The sequence below is a fragment of the Mustela putorius genome, unplaced genomic scaffold, assembly GCF_011764305.1.
Source record: "Mustela putorius furo isolate JIRA1106 unplaced genomic scaffold, ASM1176430v1.1 tig00003853_pilon_pilon_pilon, whole genome shotgun sequence".
Taxonomy (NCBI): Eukaryota; Metazoa; Chordata; class Mammalia; order Carnivora; family Mustelidae; genus Mustela; species Mustela putorius.
Window position 1 is genome coordinate 6604822 of NW_025422005.1, and position 21185 is coordinate 6626006.

General features: G+C 53.0%; 3 protein-coding genes across 14 annotated transcripts in view; 1 reads left to right on the forward strand and 2 right to left on the reverse strand.

Annotated features, from left to right (window-relative positions):
- Positions 1–1549, forward strand: part of PIK3CD (phosphatidylinositol-4,5-bisphosphate 3-kinase catalytic subunit delta) — a 64540-nt gene extending 62991 nt beyond the window's left edge. For all 9 annotated transcript variants that reach the window (XM_045063698.1, XM_004768606.3, XM_004768607.3 and 6 more), the window contains one exon: positions 113–1549. In XM_045063698.1, the coding sequence (XP_044919633.1) occupies positions 113–250 (138 nt within the window). In that variant the 3' untranslated portion in view covers positions 251–1549. The remainder of the gene's footprint in view (positions 1–112) is intronic.
- Positions 1550–1903: 354 nt separating this feature from the next.
- The window catches only part of CLSTN1 (calsyntenin 1), a 79839-nt gene continuing 60557 nt past the window's right edge, over positions 1904–21185 (reverse strand). For 2 of the 4 annotated variants that reach the window (XM_045063702.1, XM_045063701.1), the window contains 12 exons: positions 19168–19416; positions 18697–18818; positions 13253–13415; positions 10078–10134; positions 8743–8900; positions 7417–7565; positions 6750–6976; positions 6071–6241; positions 5577–5722; positions 4421–4556; positions 3942–4126; positions 1904–3462 (listed from right to left, as the gene is read on the reverse strand). In XM_045063702.1, coding sequence (XP_044919637.1) covers positions 3265–3462; positions 3942–4126; positions 4421–4556; positions 5577–5722; positions 6071–6241; positions 6750–6976; positions 7417–7565; positions 8743–8900; positions 10078–10134; positions 13253–13415; positions 18697–18818; positions 19168–19416 — 1961 coding nt within the window. In that variant the 3' untranslated portion in view covers positions 1904–3264. The remainder of the gene's footprint in view (positions 3463–3941; positions 4127–4420; positions 4557–5576; positions 5723–6070; positions 6242–6749; positions 6977–7416; positions 7566–8742; positions 8901–10077; positions 10135–13252; positions 13416–18696; positions 18819–19167; positions 19417–21185) is intronic. The other 2 variants (XM_045063704.1, XM_045063703.1) reach the window with 1 other exon arrangement.
- Positions 20283–20646, reverse strand: LOC101677259 (cytochrome c oxidase subunit 6A1, mitochondrial-like). The gene has a single exon (XM_045063706.1). The coding sequence runs from the start codon at positions 20618–20620 to the stop codon at positions 20285–20287; it is 336 nt and encodes a 111-aa protein (XP_044919641.1). The 5' UTR covers positions 20621–20646; the 3' UTR covers positions 20283–20284.

A 21185-nucleotide genomic window follows, 5' to 3' on the forward strand; every position in this document is an offset into this window, starting at 1 on the left:
CCTGACTGCCTTCCTGCAATTCTTTCCGGAGAGAATTTACCATATTCGGGGCAGGGGGCGGGGCGGTCCCCCTCCTTGGGGATGAGCTCACTGGTTTCCGGTTTTGCCTCAGGACTCTCTGGCCTTGGGAAAGACAGAGGAGGAGGCCCTGAAGCACTTCCGGGTGAAGTTCAACGAAGCCCTGCGGGAGAGCTGGAAGACCAAAGTGAACTGGCTGGCCCACAACGTGTCCAAGGACAACAGGCAATAGCGGCCCGCGAGCCGCCATCACGTGCTCCGGGCACCCGGCACCCTCGGCCGTCCTTTGGGGCCGAAAAGCCTGAATGGAACCCCACGGGCGAGAACCTATACACTGCCTTTTGTTTACACTGGTTATTTATTTATGACTTGAAATGTTTCAGGAGCTAAACAGCCATAAATGGAAATGCATCCTTTGTGCAGGGGAGGGGCGCCGTCCTCCAGCGCCTCCCATCTGAGCCCCGGGCTCTGAAGGGGAGACACTGTGAGTCGGGCACCTCCGAGGCTGCGTCTTGCTAAGGACTGTCACCCCGAGTCTTCCAGCTGGTGAATCGGAACCCAGCCAAGACTGCTCTCCCCACCGCCACCGGGAAGCCTGCCTGCTTCCCGGGTTTTGACTGGGCTGCACGGGGCTTGGGGCCTGGCGGTCGCCCTGGTGACAGGGCGCCCATGACTCCGTGCCCCCCTCCACCTTCGTGCTCTCCACTGACCAAGCGCCAGGCAGCTCCCAGAGGAAGCCTGGGCACCCTCAGATTCAGGGATGCTTGCTTTCCACTTTTAAAGTGACTCTTGGGTACAGGAATTCTCTCATCTCTCTGCTGTAAAGCGATTTTTGTTTGTGGGTGAGAAAGAAAATAGCCAAACTACTCACTGAACCTCGATGGCTCAGAATGGCCTCACCCCCATAAAGCTTAACATATGCTAGTCCTCAAGACATTCAAAAGATGGGAGCTTGGTGTGCGTGCTGGATCATGGCGAACGCAGGTCAGAGTACTCGGTGCAGTTACCTGTCTCTTGCCTCCTAAAAGCAGGTTTTGAGGACAGGAGGGCTTGATCTCCAAAACTACCACCTTTAGCCTGCTTGTGCAACAGCTCTCAGAGACGCGAGGCCGGTCGGTGATGGAATGTCTGTCTCTGACGGGACCTGGCTTGAAGCAGCTCAGGTTTTGCCTTTGGAGCACCTGAAGAGCTCTAGAAATGCCAGCTTCCTGGGCCCTTCCTGGCCGTCTGAGGCTGTCTCTGGAGTGGGGGCTGAGAACCTGGGCTTCTTGAAGCCCACGGGTGAGCCTAATGTTAGCCGCCCCATTGGGCCCTGCCCAGCTCCATGACTGGTCTCTCAGAGGCTTGGCAAGGCCTGGCAGAGCCGGGAGCAGCTGCCCTCTGGACCACCTTCTTCAGTTAGAAGCAGCCAGAAGCAGACAGTGCAGCCCACAAAACACCACTGGCCACACTCTTGTCCCTAGCAAAGTGCTGAACTCCCTCACCCCGCCTCACTGGTTTGGAAATAGGAGAAGCCAAGCGTGTGTCTCTATGTTATGTTATTTATTTAAACGAGTCTCTGCCTCCTGGCGTTCTGGTTTGGGTACAAGGCCTGTGTGCCTGGAGAAAAGAGTATTTTCTAAAATTTTTTTTTTAAGTCTTTTAATGTTTCTGTATGGGGAAGGTGAGTTCAACACAACTGATGTGGGCTGAAGACCAGCACTCTGTGAAGCCTCGAGGGGAGAGGTAAACACATACTAAAAGAAATAAAGGCCTTTTTATGTTGTGTTCTCAGGTCAAAAAAAAAAAAAAACCCCAAACCTGAAAAAACAATAAATAAAAAGCAAAAAAAGCAAGCGGGTGCAGGATTAAAACAGGCAGGACCAAACTTGACACACTCTGCCACTGGAGTTAGAACCAGCACTTTATTGTAGTGTACACACGTTCTGACCTCGTCAATATACACAACCGGAAAGCGACCCACGCGGAGCCCGCGCTAGCCTCTATCATTGTCTACACGGAGCAGCTACAGTGACGGTACGTGGACAGCCACACATGACACAGGACAGCCGCAGTGTCCTCGAAACTAGCAGTTATGATCACAACAGGATTCAAAATGGTTTTCCCCCAGTTTTAGAAATCTAAAATTTTACAGGAAAATTAAAAACAAAGTGCTGTAGGAGTTTTAGCTCAGGACTTGTCCTCCCCTCCATCCCTGCGAGGCCGAGCAGCAGCGCTCCCCACGTCCAGGGAGTGGGGCTTCCCTCGGGCTGTCGGGGGGAAGCTAGCACTCCGCCTTCGGGCCAAGGGCGTCCTTGGAGTGCGGCTGTCCTTGGGCGTTCTGAGTACGGGCCGCTTGGGCCTGGTCTGCCTCCAAACCAAGAGGCCAGACGCTGTGCCCCACCGGTCCGCACACTCACCAGCAGGGCCACGGACATCAAGGAGGTGAGCGCCCAAGGCTGCGCACGAGGAGTCCAGCTTCCTGCGCGAGGAGCTGCCGGCCGCCCCGGCACGCCCACCCCTCTGCCACGTCAGAAGTGGGTAGAATCCCACAGGAAAGGCCTGGCCGTTTCCAGCCTCCAGAGGGGGGTTCCCGATCCAGTGCCCTCCCGCTGAGCAGTGCGGGCTGGTTGGAGTGGGGGGCGAGTCCATGCGCCCTCACTGCCTGGCCATCGGCCGACGGGGCGCACATGGCAAAGACAGAGTGGGGCAGGGCCCTCTCCTCTCGGGGCGGGGGTAGGCAGGAGCTCGCGGGGAGTCTCCTGTGCTATGATTCAAGCTTCACTTTGCATGCCAGTCCTGGGTCCTGCTAGCATGGAGGACATGAGGAATCCCAGTTTATTTACAAAATATTAAAAAGTTCATCATCTACATATTAACCCCCACTCTGCCATTTTATACATGCACTAGTTTGGAAAAAATAAAAACTTTAAAAAAAAAGGAAGAAAACAGGATTACGAGGTGGGAGTGAGCGATTTTAACCCTTTGTCAACGCGTCCGGTCATTGCAGCTTTTCCAGGGGCGCGAGGGGGCCGCGCAGAGCGAGCCGTGGGGAGCGCGCGTCCGCTCCACACACAGCTTCGGGGCGGTCTGGGTGGAGGGCGGGGGGGCCTACACACCAAGCACAGGCGGATGGTCAGCGAAGGGGAGGGTCTGCAGACCTACTGGCCAGAATGACTTTGTACACCATGGACCCTTGGGGCCGGGAGGACAGACGACAGCAGGGTCTCCTGACGCAGAGAGAGGGGGCAGGGGCGGCCGCGAGGCTCAGTAGCTGAGGGTGGAGTCGTCCCACTCCAGCTGTTGCTGCCTGTTCCCGTTCTGCTGGTCCCCGTGCTCCCCCTCCTCCTCCTCGCTGCTCTCCGACTCCGCGCTGGTGATGTCGTCCTCCTCCTCCCCATCCTCGCTCTCCTCCTCCTCCTCTTCCTCCTCCTCCTCCTCGCTGCTATGCTGGTCCTCGTACGTCTGACAAAGAGACAGCGTGGGAACCGAGCCCGGGGCCCCCTTCTCTGTGCACAAGCCGAGTGTCCACGGAAGTTCACCCTCCAGGAGCCGCAGAGGAAGGGAACTCCCTGTGTCACACTCCACGCCAAGGGAGGGCTGGACTATTCTGGAAGGAACCTCACCCCAGATGGAAGGGAAAATGGAGCTCTGGTCGCCACCCATGGGGTCCGTCACAGGCAGGGAGTGTGTTTCTCCCCCGACGGGGTGGCACGAGCTGGGATAAGGCCTCTCTGGGCCCTCAGTTTGCCCACCTGAAGAATGGGGACACCTGCACCTCACCAACTTGTCATGTGGGTCACATGATATTTAAATATTATGTGGTCACATGGCCACATAAACACCATGGAGGTGCCACGGCCACATGGCTTCTCTGGGGCGCGTGTCACTTTCCTCTGGCCTGCAGGGGCGAGCAGTCACAGGGGCCGCCTGCCGGCACCTACCTCCATGGGGTTGACGGTGATGGTCAAGGCAGAGTCATCCCAGTCCATCTCGTTCTCCTTCCCGGTGTCCTGGTCCCGCATGGTCCGCCGGTGAGCGGCCCGGATCCGGAACACGCCCAGGATGATCATGAAGACCAGGAAGCTGACACACACCACAATGACCACCGTGGCGGTGCTGGGGACAACTGGAACCGAGGGGAGACAGGGCGGTGAGGCTGGTACCTGCCCCCGGGCCCCATGCACACACAACAGCTTTGACCCCAGAGAACAGGAAGAAATGTGAGGAAAGCCTCACCACAGGCCTCCAGCCCCGCACTGGCTCCTGGCTGCCCTGCTGGAGCTTTCGTCCCTCATGGGAGGCACAGAATCATGGAGCCCGGCCAGGGCTGCTCAGACGGGCTGGGCTTCCGGCAGGACGCGGGAGGGCAGCCCCCACTAGGACCGACGCAGACGGCCCTGCTTCTGCCCTGCAGTCCTACCTGCGAAGGGGTGGGGGCTGGCCAGGTTGTGCCCCGAGAGGTCGACGAAGGCATGGTGCTCCGGGTGCACGAACTGCGGCTGCGCGGCCATGTGGCTGGCGTGCTCCATGGGGCTGGCCGCGGGAATGACGCTCACCTGCACCAGAGACACACACAGCAGCCTGAACGTGGCCCAGCGGCAGAAACGCAGTCCAGAAGCTACTGGGACTAGCGCGACTCAGAGGGGTCCCTGGACCCGCACTGCTAAGCCGATGAGATGAGAACAGAGAAAAACCGAGGCTGAGCTCTCGGAAACCGTCCTAACTGCCTGGTACTGTCGGCGATCCCAGAAACAGAACGCTGTTCTAGGAATTCCTTTTTATTGTATTTCATAAAACAATCTGTCCAGAAAAGACCAGAAAAACCACTACCGCTGTCCGCTGCAGGTCATTCGAGAAGCCCCGGCATAGCCCATTTCCCTGCTTTTCCCCAAAACCACAGCCATGTGAAAAAGCACAAATCAGAACCATTGGTTTCCTTCCAAATCTGTTAGCTTTTGGCTCAAACAAAACCCTCATCGACTACTCAGCACTGAGACATCGGCACTTGGCTGCTCTGCGGTCACCATGCAGACCTTCGATTGCTGAGACTAACTCTGGGCCCGTCCTCTCCAGACCACGGAAGCCCTGAGTGAGAAAAGGGCTGCTGGCCGGGCCTGTGGAAGACGTCTGAGCAGGGTGAGCTCACTGTGACCACCGTGCCATGAGGTGCCACCACCAGGCTCAGCAGACAGCACAGCATCCCTCTCCCGGGGCTGGCCCCACCCTGGGACCCCTCTGTCTGGGCTGGCCCCGCACTGGGACCCTCTCCCCAGGCTAGGAATCTGCAGAGAATCTTCGGTTCCCTGGGAACTGCTCTTTCTCAAGCAGCATCAAATCTCAACAAACCACCTTGGCTCTACTCACGAGGTATCATCTGCCACTAGCTCTTCCATCTCCTTCCAGAGGCCCCTCAGACGCCCATGAGGGGCACATCAGCAACCCCCGGCTCGCCCAAACCTGCGCGGGTCTAACCTGCAGCAGCCCCCAGGCCGGGAAAGCCTAGCGCACTTGGACCCCAACAGGTGCCTCACAGATGCTCTGAACGTGGGGCCATAGGGGGGCACCCAATCACCCACCTCCACCTGAAACTCGTTGCTGACATAGCGGCCATTGAGTTCCGAGCAGACAAGCTTGAACTTTCGGTCCAGCAGGGACCTGGTGTGCCAGTTCCGGTAGCGCAGGAGGCGCAGCACCTCCTCGTAGCTGGCCATGGTGTCCACACCTATGGGGACAGGGGAAGAAGGTGGCCTACTGGCTGGGGTCAAAGGGAGGCCGCTTGAGGGAGGCCGAAGTTAGGCCCGGGGGCGGCTGGACCAAGTGCGTGCGAGGGTCCCGTTGCAGGGGGTGGGGAGCCATCCCGCGCCTCACTGTCAGCCCCTTGCAAGGACAGGAAGTAGGGCCATGCCTGCGCTTCCCTTCCTGCCAGGAGAAGCTGAATAGCCCAGGCTGAGCCTCTTCTCTGCCCCGGTCCCCAGGACTCTCCCAGAGCTCGGAGAGGATGGCTGGTTGGGGGTGTGTGTGCAGGACTGAGGCTTCCGCTCGGCCCCTGGCCTGGCCTTGGCCTGCTCACCTGTGAAGACCACGCCCAGGTCGGAAGCGCTCACTGCAATGCCCTTCTGCTGCAGGCGGGCTGTGTCCACCTCCAGGCTCTCCTGGGCCGGGTTCAGCTCGTCCCCGTCCACCGTGACCTCACAGGTATCCAGGTCGTGCACGATCTCCTCAGACACCAGTGACTCTTGAACTGTAAGAATAGACCAAGCACTAATGGCAGAGGCCGGGGAGCTCAGACAGGTCTGTCACCCCAGGTGGCCTGCTAGCTGGCCTCGAGCTCACAGAGCCCTTTCAGTGACCGATGACAGAGGTCCCGGAGAGGCTCTGTCAAGAATCAGGGTGCCTTATGTGTCTGGGAGGACTGGCCCCCCGGGCCGGCCCAAGAACGCAGGGCCACCATACAGCCAGCGGGAGCAGCACTGTCCCCTGCCATGGGCCCGGAGCCTCTTGGCCTCCACAAGGGCATCTCAGATCCGGACACCACAAGCAGAGGGGAAAGGACTCTCCAGACGGGTTTTCCAAAGAACACAATGAGCTCTCGACCCCGAGTCAGATTCCAGGAGCAGACCCAAGAATAACATCCAAACATTCAAATCTCAAAACCTCAGAGAAAAAGCATGCAGGAAGGAGCAGCTGTGGGGCACCAGCCACCCACGTTCAAGCCAAGGGGAGGGCGACCAGCCCGGCAGAGCTATTACCTGTGGGGTCCTCGTCCCCTTCGCCTTCAGGCTCCACTTCTCTCGTGATGGTGCTGATGATGCGAAGCTCAGGGAAAAGGAAAACCCCTTCTGGGCTTTCGAACTCGGAAGCCGCTCGAGCGAAATGGTGGACGCCACTGAGGCTGACCTTGGGCTCCTCGGGCTGCAGCACCATCACGTAGCCGTCCACCGGGGGCACGGAGATGCAGGGGGCCTCGTCCAAACACCTGCCAACAAGCGACGGAGGAAGCCAGGGTCAGGGCTTCAAGAAGTGGGTCTGCAGGCTACACACGTGACGGCCCATGGATTCTCCCAGCCCCCGGGGGGCCAAAGGCAGTGGCCGGCCCGGAACAGGTCCCCAACACCATTCATGCCACCGTCCACGCCTTCCGGTACAAGGGAGGGCTGAGGAGTCTTAAAAACCTACGTAGACATGTTTTCTTCTCAAGAGTTGAGAATCAGCCCATACTTGGGGCTCCTGGGTGGCTCAGTGTGCTAAAGCCTCTGCCTTCGGCTCAGGTCATGATCTCAGGGTCCTGGGATCGAGCCCTGCATCCAGCTCTCTGCTCAGCAGGGAGTCTACTTCCCCCTCTCTGCCTTCCTCTGCCTACTTGTGGTCTCTGTCAAATAAGTAAAAATCTTTAAAAAAAAAAGAATCGGCCCGTACTTGACCGTGCTGGTGATTTTAAGTCTTCGGATCCCTGGTGTGGGGAACTGCCGAGAGTTCAGGTAGGCGATGTGCTGCATGGCCTTATCCAGTTCCCCGATGTCATCTCCCTCCAAGGTCAACGCCAAATGATTGGGGTTCGTATGGATCTGAAATCAGGCCAGAGGGGAAAGATAAAGGGTTCGAACTGCAAAAAACTGAAACCACACAGGGTCTGGCAAAGAAAGTGGTCAGCTGGGCGTCAGTCTGAATTGGGAACCTGGGGAGGAAGCCTCATAGAACTGCCGAGACAAGACCCCCCACTTCAAGGGTAAATGCCCAGGGTGCGAATGCATCTGTGGGACAAGAAACACAGGGTGCCTGGCCGACTCGGTGCAGCGTGTGACTTAACTGCGGGATTGTGAGTTCAAGCCCCATGGTGGATGTAGAGATTACTTACAAACAATAAAACCTTAAAAAAAAAAAAAAATATATATATATATATATATATACACTCACACACATATATATATGTACAAAATACATATATTTGGTTTCTGCCTGCCAAACCCTGGAAACGTCCTGAGTGACAGAAGCACCTTTCGTTACTCATAATAAGCTCCTTCCAAGCGCACCAGCATCTGTGTTAACAAGTGGCTTCTGGATGGCTGAGATGGTTTCAGGACGGAACTGGTCGCCACAGAGCCCGTTTGACTACAGGGCACTTTCAGCCCCAACCCTGACCTCTGGCCAATGATTTAACCAGCTGTGCACACCTAACAGAAGCTCTGGAAACAGCCCTGAAGGACGGAACTTGGGAGCTTCCCAGGTTGGGAGGACAGTGCTCCTGGAGGGGCGGGAAGCTCCCTGCCCTCCCCGCTTCCTCGCCTTCTGCACCGTCTCCATCTGCTTGTTCCTGAGTTGTCTTCTCTATAATAAACCAGCAGTAATAAGCAAAGTGTTTTCTGAGTAGTTCAAGCAAATTGCCGAAACCCAAAGGAGGGGGATCATGGGGGCTCTGCTGGACGAAGTGTGGGTAACCCGAGGGCCCGGCCCCTGCACGCAGCATCTGTGCGGGGGCACTGAGCCTTCCTCTCCTGCAGCATTTGCGCAAACTCCCGCTGGGCGGGGTCAGGACCCAACCCAACTGGAGGATACCTGGCAGGGGCAGGTGTCTGGAGAGTTGGGGATCTGGTCGGTGGAAACCCACCCCCCACCACGTTCAGGGTTAGAGGTGTTGTGGGTCAACACGGGTCAGGATCAATCACATATCGATCCTTCGCCAGCAGCCTGCATGTTCCTGCTGGAGGAGGTCGGGCGCGCCCTGTGAGCTAATGCCAAGGTCACCTTCACGCCTCTGCCGCTGTCTTCAGGGACTTGCAGGTCCAGCCCTTCTTTGCAGGTGTACAGACAGTCAATCACCTTCTTGTCGGCGAGCTTCCCGGAACGGACCGTCAGGCCAGCCAGGTTCCCTCGGAAGAACTGGGCCAAGTGCAGCTCGCCGCCTTAGGAACACAGGGAAACAGAGCAGGCAGTTATGCGCACCGCCCGGAGCCTCCTGCTTTGCTTCGCAATGCAGTGAGTGTTACCGGTGGTGGCAGCCAGATGGAGGGACATGCGGGTTAGTTCGTACCAAATCCTGTTAGCCTTGCGATCTACATGGAAGTGCAATGGAGAAATTAAATCGTTTATGATCATGCATATGGCCTGGAGAGAAGAGGTGTTGGGGTCCCTCACCCGAAGCCCGGAAGCCAAGAGGTCCCATGAGTATCCCCACGCAACTAGCTGCTCCCCGGAAAGGGTGGCCTACACGGCCCCCGTCACCCTGGTGCACTGGTGACATTTTCCAGCAGCGCCAGCCTCCTGGGTCACTGCCTTCTCCATCAGCTGGGTCACCCTGGGCTGCTTTTTCTGACTGAGCACACTCGTGGATACGTACAAACTTGGGAAGGAACACACACCAACAGGACTAGGAAGATTAAAGGGACACTTACTCCCCCAGCCTGCACAGGAGACGCCTTGCACGGCTGATCGTGCCCGGCTCCCACCACTGAGGGTAACTGGGCATTGACGGTGTTATAAGGAAAACGGAGACCCAGAAAGTGGCCCTTGACAGGCTGTAACCGAGAGCCCAGAGCAGGTGAAACAGAACTTATTCTCACAATGATGAAAAGAGACCAATGTCGACAGCACGTCTCGTTCAGGATAAGGACATCAGACACTGTGAGCCATCCCCGGGGACTGAGACTTCTAAGAAACAGGTGTCTCAAATTTAGTACCGGTCAGGAGAGGGTGTCTAGTAATGAATCTCTTCCTGTGTCATGGTTCAGCCACAGGGGAACCAGGAGGTGGCCTCCCTGATGGGGCCTGTAAGATTTCAGCAGGGAGCCTCATGCAGTGGGGTAAGGGGGTCAGGGTCAAATTTGATTGGGGGGGTGGGGCAGAGAGTCCCATTCGTGCAGGACATTAATGAGTCATTGGCCCTCACTTCAACTGGGATAAGACTGGGCAAAAAAAGGGTCACTCCCAGGAAGCAGTGGGGGGAGCATAAAGCAAAGCAGCGGCTCATAGGGGCTCTGGGACCAGAATGCAACTCGGGCATCTCATGCGGAATGTGGAATGAACGGATGTCTCGTCTTTAAATGAAACACATGAGTGAACCGTAGGGAAAGATCCAGCAACCTGCAGAGGCCATAGGCACAGGCTCGGTTTCATTGTCATTTTCAAATGCTGGATACTCTGTAGAAAAGCAAGACAAAGACAATAGAAAAGGACCAAGAGGTTAGGCTCTTCACACTGGAATTTGAAAATTAGTCTTGAGAAGCTACCGAATATAAAACACAAAGAGAATTCCCTCCCATCTTGGCTCCCGCGGGGATACCCCCACCCCGCAAGCAGGCTCGTACTCCATCACCGCCTCCGAGGACTGGGCCTTACCACCCCCCAGCTCCCTGCCTCTCCACATTCTTCCCTCATCTCACCTTCGCACACCTGCCTTGCCAAAACCCAGGCCCCATTCAAAGAAAGACAAACAAAGGCCGGCCCCGCTGAACTCCCGTCTTCCCGGCCTGTGCGTCTGGGCGGGCGCTGGGCGTTCGGAAGAGCCGCTCACACGCTCACACAGGCGGCAGAGACGGGCGGATACCGGGACAACCACACCCCGGGCCGCGGTTCTTCTCTCCCTAATACGGAGACACTTGCCTAGACAAACTGGCAGCACCAGTAAGCATCCAAAGCCTGGTCTGTGTACAGTAAACACATAAAAGTGTGTATTTTTTGAGCTCAAAACAAGTTCATTTTGGGCTAGACTTTAACCCCTAAGTCATAGAGAAATGAAGGCATTTTTATCCACTTTTTCTGAACAGAAAAGGAGAGTCCAGGTTAAGGAACTCATCCAGAGAAACAGGTAATCGGTCACAGGTGGTGGGCCTGGGGCTCTAACCTCGGACCCCTCATGCAGGCCCCGGCCCGTGTTCTGACAGTAGCACCAGGCCAGGGAGGCCCATGGCCAGTGACCGGGCACAGAGTCTCCACTTTCCAGACCGTGTCGTGGGAGCACTTCCCAGCCCAGGGCCCAGGCCCCCACATCTCCTGTGCTGCAGTGGCATGGGGACAGCCTGGGGACAGGCCCGGTGTGTATATCTGCACTCCCACCATGCCTCCGGGTGCCTCTGCAACGCGTTAGGGATGACATTTTGGCCGATGGCCGTGAGGCTGCTGCCTACAGCATGGGCCCGCCACCGTGAGTTTGTGAGGAAGGAGGTCTTCCCCCCGGGGAACTACATTTTATAAGCAGCGTGCCTGGTCTGGGAGCTTCGGCGTGTTCTTCTGGCTGAGGATCTTGAGAAGCTGAGGCAGAGAGGAAGCTGATGGCCATTGCATGACGGACGCTGCGGCCCAAACAGTGCCCAGAGGCAGCCCGGAAAAGGGGCTTTACTTTGACCCAAGCAAGAAAGTTCTCCGGTTTACATTCAGATTTTTACTTCTATTTTTAAAATTCTTATTTTTAAAACACGAGTTACTGTTTAATTTGGGAAGCAGCTCCGGACTGAAATGTTAAGACTTAGCAACTGAGGGACACCTGGGGGGCTCAGTCTGTTAAGGGTCTCCCTTCGGCGCAGGTCATGATCTCGGGGCCCTGGGACAGAGTCCTGCATCGGGCTCCTGGCTCAGCAGTGGGCTGCTTCCCCCTCTTCCTGTGCCTCTCCCCCTGCTTGTGCATGCTCGCTCTCTCTCTCTCTAATAAATAAATAAATAAAATAATTAAAGAAAAAAAAAGACAACTATAACAATTCCCATTTCCCTGGTTATCTGTTCCTCATTCCTTGGCCTCAAGTTCCACATTCTCATAGATGAACTGTCCCCGAAATTAAATCTAGGAGTCAGCTAAAGAGCTTCACTCTAAAATGCTGTCTTGACATCTTTCATTTAAAAGGATCTGCAGGAAGGGCACCTGGGTGGCTCAGTGGGTTAAGCCGCTGCCTTCAGCTCAGGTCATGGTCTCAGGGTCTTGGGATGGAGCCCTACATCAGGCTCTTTGCTCAGCAGGGAGCTTGCTTCGCCCTCTCTCTCTGCCTGCTTCTCTGCCTACCTGTGATCTTTCTCTGTCAAATAAATAAATAAATAAAAGGATCTGTAGGAAAATGATGAAACTCAAAAATTCAAATTCCCTGAAATTAAAGCAACACTGTCATGGGAATTGGGCTGTTCTGTCCCTTTCGCCGTCCTCAAGGTACGATGTTTCCACAGGGAGAAACAAATATTCTAAGGTCTGTTTAGGGGGACGGTGACCCCGTCAAGTGTGGGGGTTCATGTGAGGTCGTGAACGTTGAGGGTGGACGGAGGGCCCATGAGCTTGGGCGCGCTTCCTTCAATGAACTTCTGAGGGTCACCTTTCCTTTGGTACCAAAGCACAGTGGCCCGGCTGTGCCCGCTCCTTTCCCACTGTGCGGGCCGCTGCGAATGCCACAGCCCGTCACTGCTTCCGAATGACGCAGCTACTAAACGTGCTGCCAGGGCTTGTCTGTCCGGGTGTTAGGAAAGCAGCACAGGCGTGAGCGTTTCAAGACATTAGTCTTCTAGTACTTGGCTAACTCTTGTTCAGTTTACACAGGAAATCATATGCCTTTTGTTTCACAGATTAATAAACAATTATCCTGAGAAGGGGCACTGATCAGACCACAGGCTCTCGATGCACCAGCTTCAGGGGTTCAAGTTCTGACGCCAACATTACTTAGCAGGGTAACCCCGGGCTCTGAGCCTCACTTTCTTTGGCTATAAAATGCGGCTAAAGACCGCTCTTTCCCCACAAACTTACTGTTAAGGATTAGTGAGACCATGCGTATAAAGCGACCGGCGTGCGACCTGCCCGTCAGAAGTACAAATAACGGTATTTTCGTTTTGGTCTGTCACCCATCCCTGGTCTTGTAGCGGAGACGTCTGGGAGCCCCTTCAAGCACAGCTCCTGCTGGGTTAGCCGGCACTGACCGCTCTGGAAGAGTCCTCTGGGTCAAGGCACAGTTCTGTGCCTGATCAGCTGCCGCCTCCTGATTCTCGTGAACTTTTCAATAAACAGATTAATTTAAAACAACCCCTCAACTGTACTCTCCCTCCGGGTAATGCTCCCTCCAGGCTCCCCGAAGGGGCTCGCTGCTTCAGTCCTCTAACGCATGGCTGGTGAGCGCCCCAGAGTACGGCATCAGCAGTGTCCCCAGAAAGGCCATGCCCAGGAGAAGGGACGACAGATGAAGGACACGAGGGTGAGGGGCAAGACACCGAGATGAGCCTGCTTCCCCCACGATGGCCATGAGGCAGGTTCAAGTCCCGAGATGGGGGAGAGGGTGCCAGTGACCATTACCTTGCCAGCAGGCCCCAACCACGAGCTGAGTTTCGATCTTGGACGGATGAAGCGGGTAATCTTCGGTCACAGAGAAGGGCTCGTGAGAAACCCCGTCCACATAGAGAGTCACGCTCGGGAATTCCACGTTGAGGACGAAGTGATGCCATTCCTCATCACAGACCTACGGGAGGGAAGGGGCGGAGCATGAAGTGTCGACCTTCCCTCTCACCCAGGAACAGGGAGAGCCGCACACCCAGATGTGAACAGCAGCTCTCCCAAAAGGAATGTCTTCTGAAAAAGGAGCCGATTTTTAAAAAATCTAACCACAAAATACATCTCACCCACTCGACCACATCTTGCCCAAAACGGCCAAAGCGACACTCTCACCACTAGGACCTTCCAGACCAGGGGGCAGCGCTCCCTCATCACGTGACGCGGCCTCAGAATATGGCGCGGCCCAATTCCCTTCTGCCAACAGCGGGATGCCACGCGATTCTGGGATCTGCAGGCCAGACAGCCTCCCACGGAGCCGGCTCAGCCCGCGACTGGCCAGGCCTCCTTTCCCAGATAAAAACGAAAAGCCCCTCCCATCTCAGGATAAGGACCGCAGGAGCACGTGCATCTTCTTTTTCAATTCAAAGGTGATGATCTAAGTAAACTGAGCATACAGCTCCGAGGGCGTGAGGGGTCCCGCTGTGTTCCTTCCCCATCACGAAGGAGCATCTTCCTCACTGCCGAGGGAAAGCAAGGGGTTGGCAGCCTCTAGGCCCCATGAGCCCGGCACTCCCTGATCTCTGGCTTCAGAGGAGGAGGCAGGCAAAGAAAGAGAAGGAGCGGGATCAAGTGTTTTTTTTTTTTAAGATTTTATTTATTTACTTGACAGAGATCACAAGTAGGCAGAGAAAGAGAGAGGGAGAGAGGAAGCAGGCTCCCCGCTGAGCAGAAAGCTGGATGCGGGGCTCCATCCCAGGACCCTGAGATCATGACCTGAGCGGAAGGCAGAGGCTTAACCCACTGAGCCACTCAGGTGCCCCAGGATCAAGTTTTTAAAAAGGTGTTTTTAGGGGCGCCTGGGTGGCTCAGTGGTTAAGCCGCTGCCTTCGGCTCAGGTCATGATCTCGGGGTCCTCGGATCGAGTCCCGCATCGGGCTCTCTGCTCAGCAGGGAGCCTGCTTCCTCCTCTCTCTCTCTCTGCCTGCCTCTCTGCCTACTTGTGATTTCTCTCTGTCAAATAAATAAATAAAATCTTTAAAAAAAAAAAAATAAAAAAAAAAATAAAAAGGTGTTTTTAGGGACGCCTGGGTGGCTCAGTTGGTTAAGCAGCTGCCTTCGGCTCAGGTAATGATCCCAGCGTCCTGGGATCGAGTCCCATATCGGGCTCCTTGCTCAGCAGGGAGCCTGCTTCTCCCTCTGCCTCTACCTGCCATTCTGTCTGCCTGTGCTCGCTCTCTCTCCCTCTCTCTCTGATAAATAAATAAATCTTAAAAAAATAAATAAATAAAATAAAAAGGTGTTTTTAAATAAGCTGCCCAATCTACACATTCTAAAACACTGAACTGATCAGGACTTCAACAGGCCAAAAACATCACAATAAATGAAAAAATTACCAAAGTATATCCCCCAGAGAAAAGCGGCTGCTCCTGACAAGTTTATTACAGAAAAAATCCAAACCTCTAACACTGGGTCTATGTCTACCTCATTTGCGTAACAGGTAAGTACATACACTCGATTATATGAAACCTTTTTAAATGAAGGGATTGCACAGCAATTCACTTTTGAGGCAGGTAATGCCTTAATTCAGCTTGTCTCTATTTAAAGCAAGTTTTGTAGTTTTAGCTCCTCCGGAAAGCGGTGTCTACTGTCCCCCCCGGTTCCTGTACCGCAGGTTTCTGGGGCGTCAGCAGAATGTTAACTGTAACTGAAAGTCACATCTGACTTTAGTCAAAAGTCCCTGAGAGTATTCTGAGACGTTAGGGATAGAACTGGCATAATTTTTGGATTTCCTTGAAAACTAGGTGATCAGAATGGCAAAGCCTAAAGCCACAGACGACACCCGTGACCCTCCTCAGTTCAGTGTCCCGGTGCACCCCGAGATGCATGGGTGCACCCCGAGATGCATGTAGGTGGGGAAAAGTCCACGGGACAGCAGAGGGTGGCTGAGGTGCTTTATGACAACAGAATGGGGAGGCAGAACCCAGAAACCAGGAAAAAGGTCATGCCAGCCAACTCCCTCTTTTGAAAGTATAGGAAAAGTAATTTTATGCAAAAATGTGGAGGGGAGAAAGGACCACAGCTCAATCCCATATGAACTTTTTAAGAGAAAGAAAGAGGACTGTCGGAATAATCTCTCTCCAGAACCCCTTTCAAGTCATGCCAGCAACAAACATGAAAACGATCATGTATTGTCTCAAAACACACCAGAATTGTCAGGAAAGGGACACAAAACACAAAACACAAAAGAATGTAGTTTATGACTACAGCAGCTCAGACAAGAGCTAACAAAACAGGAATGAAACAGGAATAGAAAGTGCCAGACACAGAAAACAGGCAAGGATCACCAACCCAAGGTGAGGGGTCCCCAGGGAAGAAAAGCAAAGTGAGGAGCAGGGTGTGCTAAGAACTGTTAACAGCAGCGCTTAACAAACTTGCCTGAGATGCCAAATGGCTTTAATCTATACACTAAGAAAAGGGCGTACCACGTGTCTGGGGAAACAGACCCCAAACAATCAAGACATAGGCATAAGAGGAACTGGCTTCAAAAAAAAAAAAAAAAAAAGAAAAGAAAAGAAAGAAAAAGAAATGCGTCCTTTGGTCACCCAAACCAAAGGACCAAGTGTTTTACGAGGGAAAGAGATCGGATGGCTGACAGCACCACAGCAGCCTCTTCCGTGCGAGAACAATGGACAGGGACATGTTCTGTTCCTGCAAACCCTAAATGGGAGCCAGAGACTTTAGACCCAGCCAAACTGACCTTCTGAGTAAAGGCCACAAACACACGACCAACACGGAGGAACTCGGGCTGCTCCCATGAGTCCTTCCCGGGGACACACTCCCCACGGCATGGATGACCGAGACAGAGTGAGCACGAATGGCTCCTCCCATCACAGAAACACGAACCACCAGACACAGGAACATGCAAACCCGAGCCCCATCGACCCCTGAGGCCATGCCATGGACTTATAGGCACAAGGATGGATACAACCAGGCAAATTGACACTACGGGAAAGTCTGTGGGACCTGATTTTGTCGTCAAATAAATGACAGGAGAGAAGAGAAAAATCTACAGATTACAAAATAAAGTCAAAAGGTTTATCAACCAGTCACCATGTATGGCTCCTTATTTGGGTCCTGATTCAGACAGATTATAAATGCAAGAACATTTACAGGACGGGCCCTGGGAGGTTCAGTGCGTCTGCCTTCAGCTCGGGCTGTGATCTCGGCGTCCTGGGTGAAGGCCCGCGTCAGGCTCCCTGCTCGACGGGGAGCCTGCTTCTCCCTCTCCCTCCGCTTCTCCCCTCACTCGTGCTTTCTCTCTCAAATAAATTAAAAAATATATTAATTAAACTATCTGAAACTTTGAGCATTGGCGAGATATCTGACGATATTAAGGAACTGCCAAATTTTTTTTTGAGAGAGAGAGCGAGCGTGCATGCACAAGCCTGGGAGGGGCAGAGGGAGCGAACCAAAGCAGACTGAGCGGGGAGTCCGATGCGGGGCTCGATCTCATGACCCTGAGATCATGACCTGACCCGAAATCAAGAGCTAGACGTCTATCTGACTGAGCCACCCAGGCGCCCTGTTCATTTTTTTAAGATGTTACATTTAAGATGTAACCAAAGAACTGTAGTTCTGCTTACCATTCAGAGGCACAGAACTGCGTTAACCCCACAGAGAACAAACTGGCATTTACTTGAGGAGGTAACAACCACCATCGACACTAAGCAGGGGAGCGACGAAAGCAGACCGGCCAAGCGTGCGCTGCTGAAGCCGGGGAACGCTCCATGGAGTTGTTCTTTACATTAATCTGTCTGCTTTTATCTCTGCTGACATTTCCCATAATGAAGTTTTTTTTACTATTATCTGAAGAAACTAAATACATAAATAGAGACTGTGGTTATTAAAACAAAACTGGGCCTACGAATTCTACATACACAGCAGAGTTTTTTCTGGACTGTACCTTTCTTTAGTTTCTTGAAAAACCATATGTATAAAAGTTTCTCAGATTCTCTATGAAAACGGAAAGGACACGAGTAAGAGATGACTGCTACCAGCCGGACCGTCGCTTCACACTGTCACACACAGCCCTCCTGTTTCGCCTGCGCTCATACACGTCAATCTGCCTTGTACGTGTTGGGGACGATGCTGTGTCCCAGTAACTACAGGCAGACATTCGTCAGCGCTGGCCCACTAACTCCACGAGACAGAACTGAGCTCAGGCCACAGGTTTCCATCTTGATCCAAACCGAAATCAGGAGGAGAAATGATCTGCTGTGATTTTAATGGGCAGGCCGCCCCAGTGTACAGCGTCTCCTTACTTCCTGTAACATGTCGGTTTTTTTCACATGACACTTGCTTTTTATCACAGAAACTGCTGGGAAAGCGGCTTTGCACAGATACGCTATCATCAAAAGGGCTATAACGTGACCTAGTGTCAAAACTGTAAACTCCCTCAAGCTAGTAGTTTGTGTGGTTTCGGAAAGATGTCACAGCTGCTGGCTCCGTGACAACTCAGAGCACCCGTGGCATCCCTCAATTTGCTGAGGTCCCCGGGGGCTCCTTGGCACAGTTCAGGAGCCAAGGCTTTAAGTAATGAATAAACCAATACCAGGATCTCCATCCCAATTTTTAAGCAAATGCTGCTTATTTCAGTAAATTACAACATAGTATGTTGAATTTAAAGCATAAATTTCTTGGGGCGCCTGGGTGGCTCAGTGGGTTAAAGCCTCTGCCTTCGGCTCAGGTCATAATCTCAGGGTCCTGGGATTGAGTCCCGCGTCAGGCTCTCTGCTCAGCAGGGAGCCCACTTCCCCCGCCCCCCCCCCGCCCCGGTCTGCCTCTCTGCCTACTTGTGATCTCTCTCTCTGTCAAATAAATAAATAAGATGCATAAAATTTCTTTATATTAATACTGGATACATACAATACACACTTATAAAATGAAAAATAGGCTTTTGGTGGAAAGGAGTTCAAAGGATTTAACTTGCCGTCCTATCACTTACATAATAAAGTGTTTTTGAAAAGTCATCAGAAGAAACTGAAAACGGTCACTGTGGTTACTAGAAGAGAACTGTGTCTACAATGTCTACGTAGGTTGCAAAAAGTTTTTTATATTTTCGTATTGACTCAAGAACATAAATACCCACTGCCCATAAGCTGCCCCCACGCAGCTGGTCCCACATAAGGTTGCAACACCTACTCATACTCTCAGAAAGATCAAACCCAGCCAGTTTTCCGGGCACGCACCTGGTTCAACTTCCAGTGGAATTCTGCAGGTTTGTATTTCTTCTCTTCCGAAGGGTCCTGGCGGAGGAGGAAAACAAGCCGGCAGCCGTGGACATAGAGGGAATAATGGTGCCGGTTCATGTCTGCAGAGAGAAATCCTACTGGTAAATCGCCAACTTAGGACCCAGAGGAGAAGTAAAAGCCATTTCCTTAATGGATTTGGAAAACAGTTTCATCAGCGCAAGTGACTTCTCCAGTTGGGACAAGGCAGAGTTTAGAAACAAATACCCTTGGGTTTCACTAAGACGTGGGACCCAACTCACTGAGGGTAGTGCAGTATCTCAAGGACACAGTACCCCAGCCCAGAGCACAGGACACGTGTGTCGCCACCAGCCCGTGGGAGCCTCTGGGGGAAGTCAGGTGCCCTGCCTCCAGCGACCACTTGGGGGGCCACTCGAGTATGACGGATGCCCCAACGGCACATTAACCTACCAGTCTTGTCTGAGCTACAGAGAATCGTCTCCTTCTTCCTGCCAAAAGGCCCGTGCCTCATCCACACAGAAATCGTGAAAGGCTCCTTCGGGTTGACCGAGACGACGCCATCTGGGACCCTCACTGCTTGTGTGCCGTTGAACTCGAAGACCTGGTCGCTGTCATGGCCGTTGTCGGTGGGGAGGCCCACCGTCCAGTTCAAGGACCCGCTTGGGGAAGGGAGCAGCTCGGCAGTGCCTGACGCAGCACCTAAGCCAACACAGTAACACTCAGCACACGTTTTGTGAAGAGCTTAAAAGGTATAGTTTCAAAGCCACACTAATGCAACATCCTTATCTTATACAACTGGCTAGTCCCAGTTTATAGTCCCCCCGGTTTTGATAAAAATTAAAAAATCAGGGGCACCTGGGTGGCTCACTGGGTTAAGCCTCTGCATTCGGCTTGGGTCATGATCTCAGGGTTCTGGGATGGAGTCCTGCATCGGGCTCTCTGCTCAGCAGGGAGCCTGCTTCCCCCTTCTCTCTCTCTGCCTGCTGCTCTACCTACTTGTGATTTCTCTCTCTCTGTGTTAAATAAATAAATAAAATCTTTTAAAAATATAAAAATAAAAATAAAAAATCATAAATAATAACCGTGGATATTTTTAAAAAAGGAAAAAAGGAAGAAAGCCTTACTTGCAATCCCACTGAAACATATCCACTATTAACATCTGTGTATAAACACTTACAGTCTTTTCCTTATGAATATATACTTATTATAAAAAGGGAGTCTGGTGATGCGCGTACATACCTACACTCCCATTAATATTTTTCCTCAGCATAATTTTAAATGTGTGAAGGGCATTTCATTGCACAGACATACTGTGACTTAACTGATCTCCCTAGTGAACACTGAGGTTGTCCCTACTTTTTTCTTTTTTTTTTTTTTCATTGACCAATCTAAGTTATTTATTTAAGCCATCTCCTGCCACAAGCAAAGGGATGGAAGATCAGTATACTGGTCATCATTTGATACAAGTAAGGAAGGTGAGCTTATGGTCCTATAGACTTTTCTGGTCCGTGTGGAGAGCCATGGTCCAAACCAGTGCTGTGGTCCCCATTGGGTGGTGGTCCAGGTTCTATTCATCTTCATAGCCGGTTGGAAGTGGATTCACGTGAGAGTTATGGAATAGAGTATGATTACCATCTCCCCAGGGAAAGGGCTTGGACCTGATGCGGAGATGAGGGTAGGCGACGAACTCGGGTCTCTCATGCTCTCCATGTTGCGACTTCAGGAAGACATTCAGCATGCTCACAGCCACGCCGGGGAGCGCTACGAAGTAGGTGAGAGCCTTCCACATGCGTGCTGAGCCCTCCTCGCCGTGGGCGCCACTGGACATGGGCCGCCCCAGCTGTGCCCCGGACCGACCTAGCAGCCCAGACAACCGCAACAGAGGAGACGTCGCCGCCGCCATTTTCAAGCTGGCGTCCCTACTTTTTTCTATGACGAACCCTGCCTTTATGAGGACCTCTGTGTGACTCCATGATTATTCCCTTAGCATAAATTCCTAGAAATGGAATTAGGAAGCCAAAGGATATGAAACAATCTTCCAGCTGTCATATATTGCCAAGTGCAATTTTCGTTTAAATGTGTCCACAGAAGAAGGCTGAGTTCTGCCAGTCACCTGGTCCTCGGAGCCACATGACCCAACCATAACCTTGGTCAGATGTGAGCGCCTGCCCCTCCCTACAAGTGTGACCCCATCCTCCTCCAGTCACAGTTCATTCCTCAGTAAAAATGAGGTCACCACCACCTCCTTCGTAGGCCTGACAGGCACTTGTGGAAATCCAGAGCATACAGTAAGCACCCGCATATGAAATCTCTTCCATTCTTCCGGACTTTAAACTGTTCTGGTTGAGAAAATGTTCATCTGGCACCATAAAAAATTATGACACTGGAGAGAAAATGAGTTTTAAACATTATACTTAAATACGTATCGGGGTGCTTGGGTGGCTCAGTCGTTAAGTATTTGTCTTTGG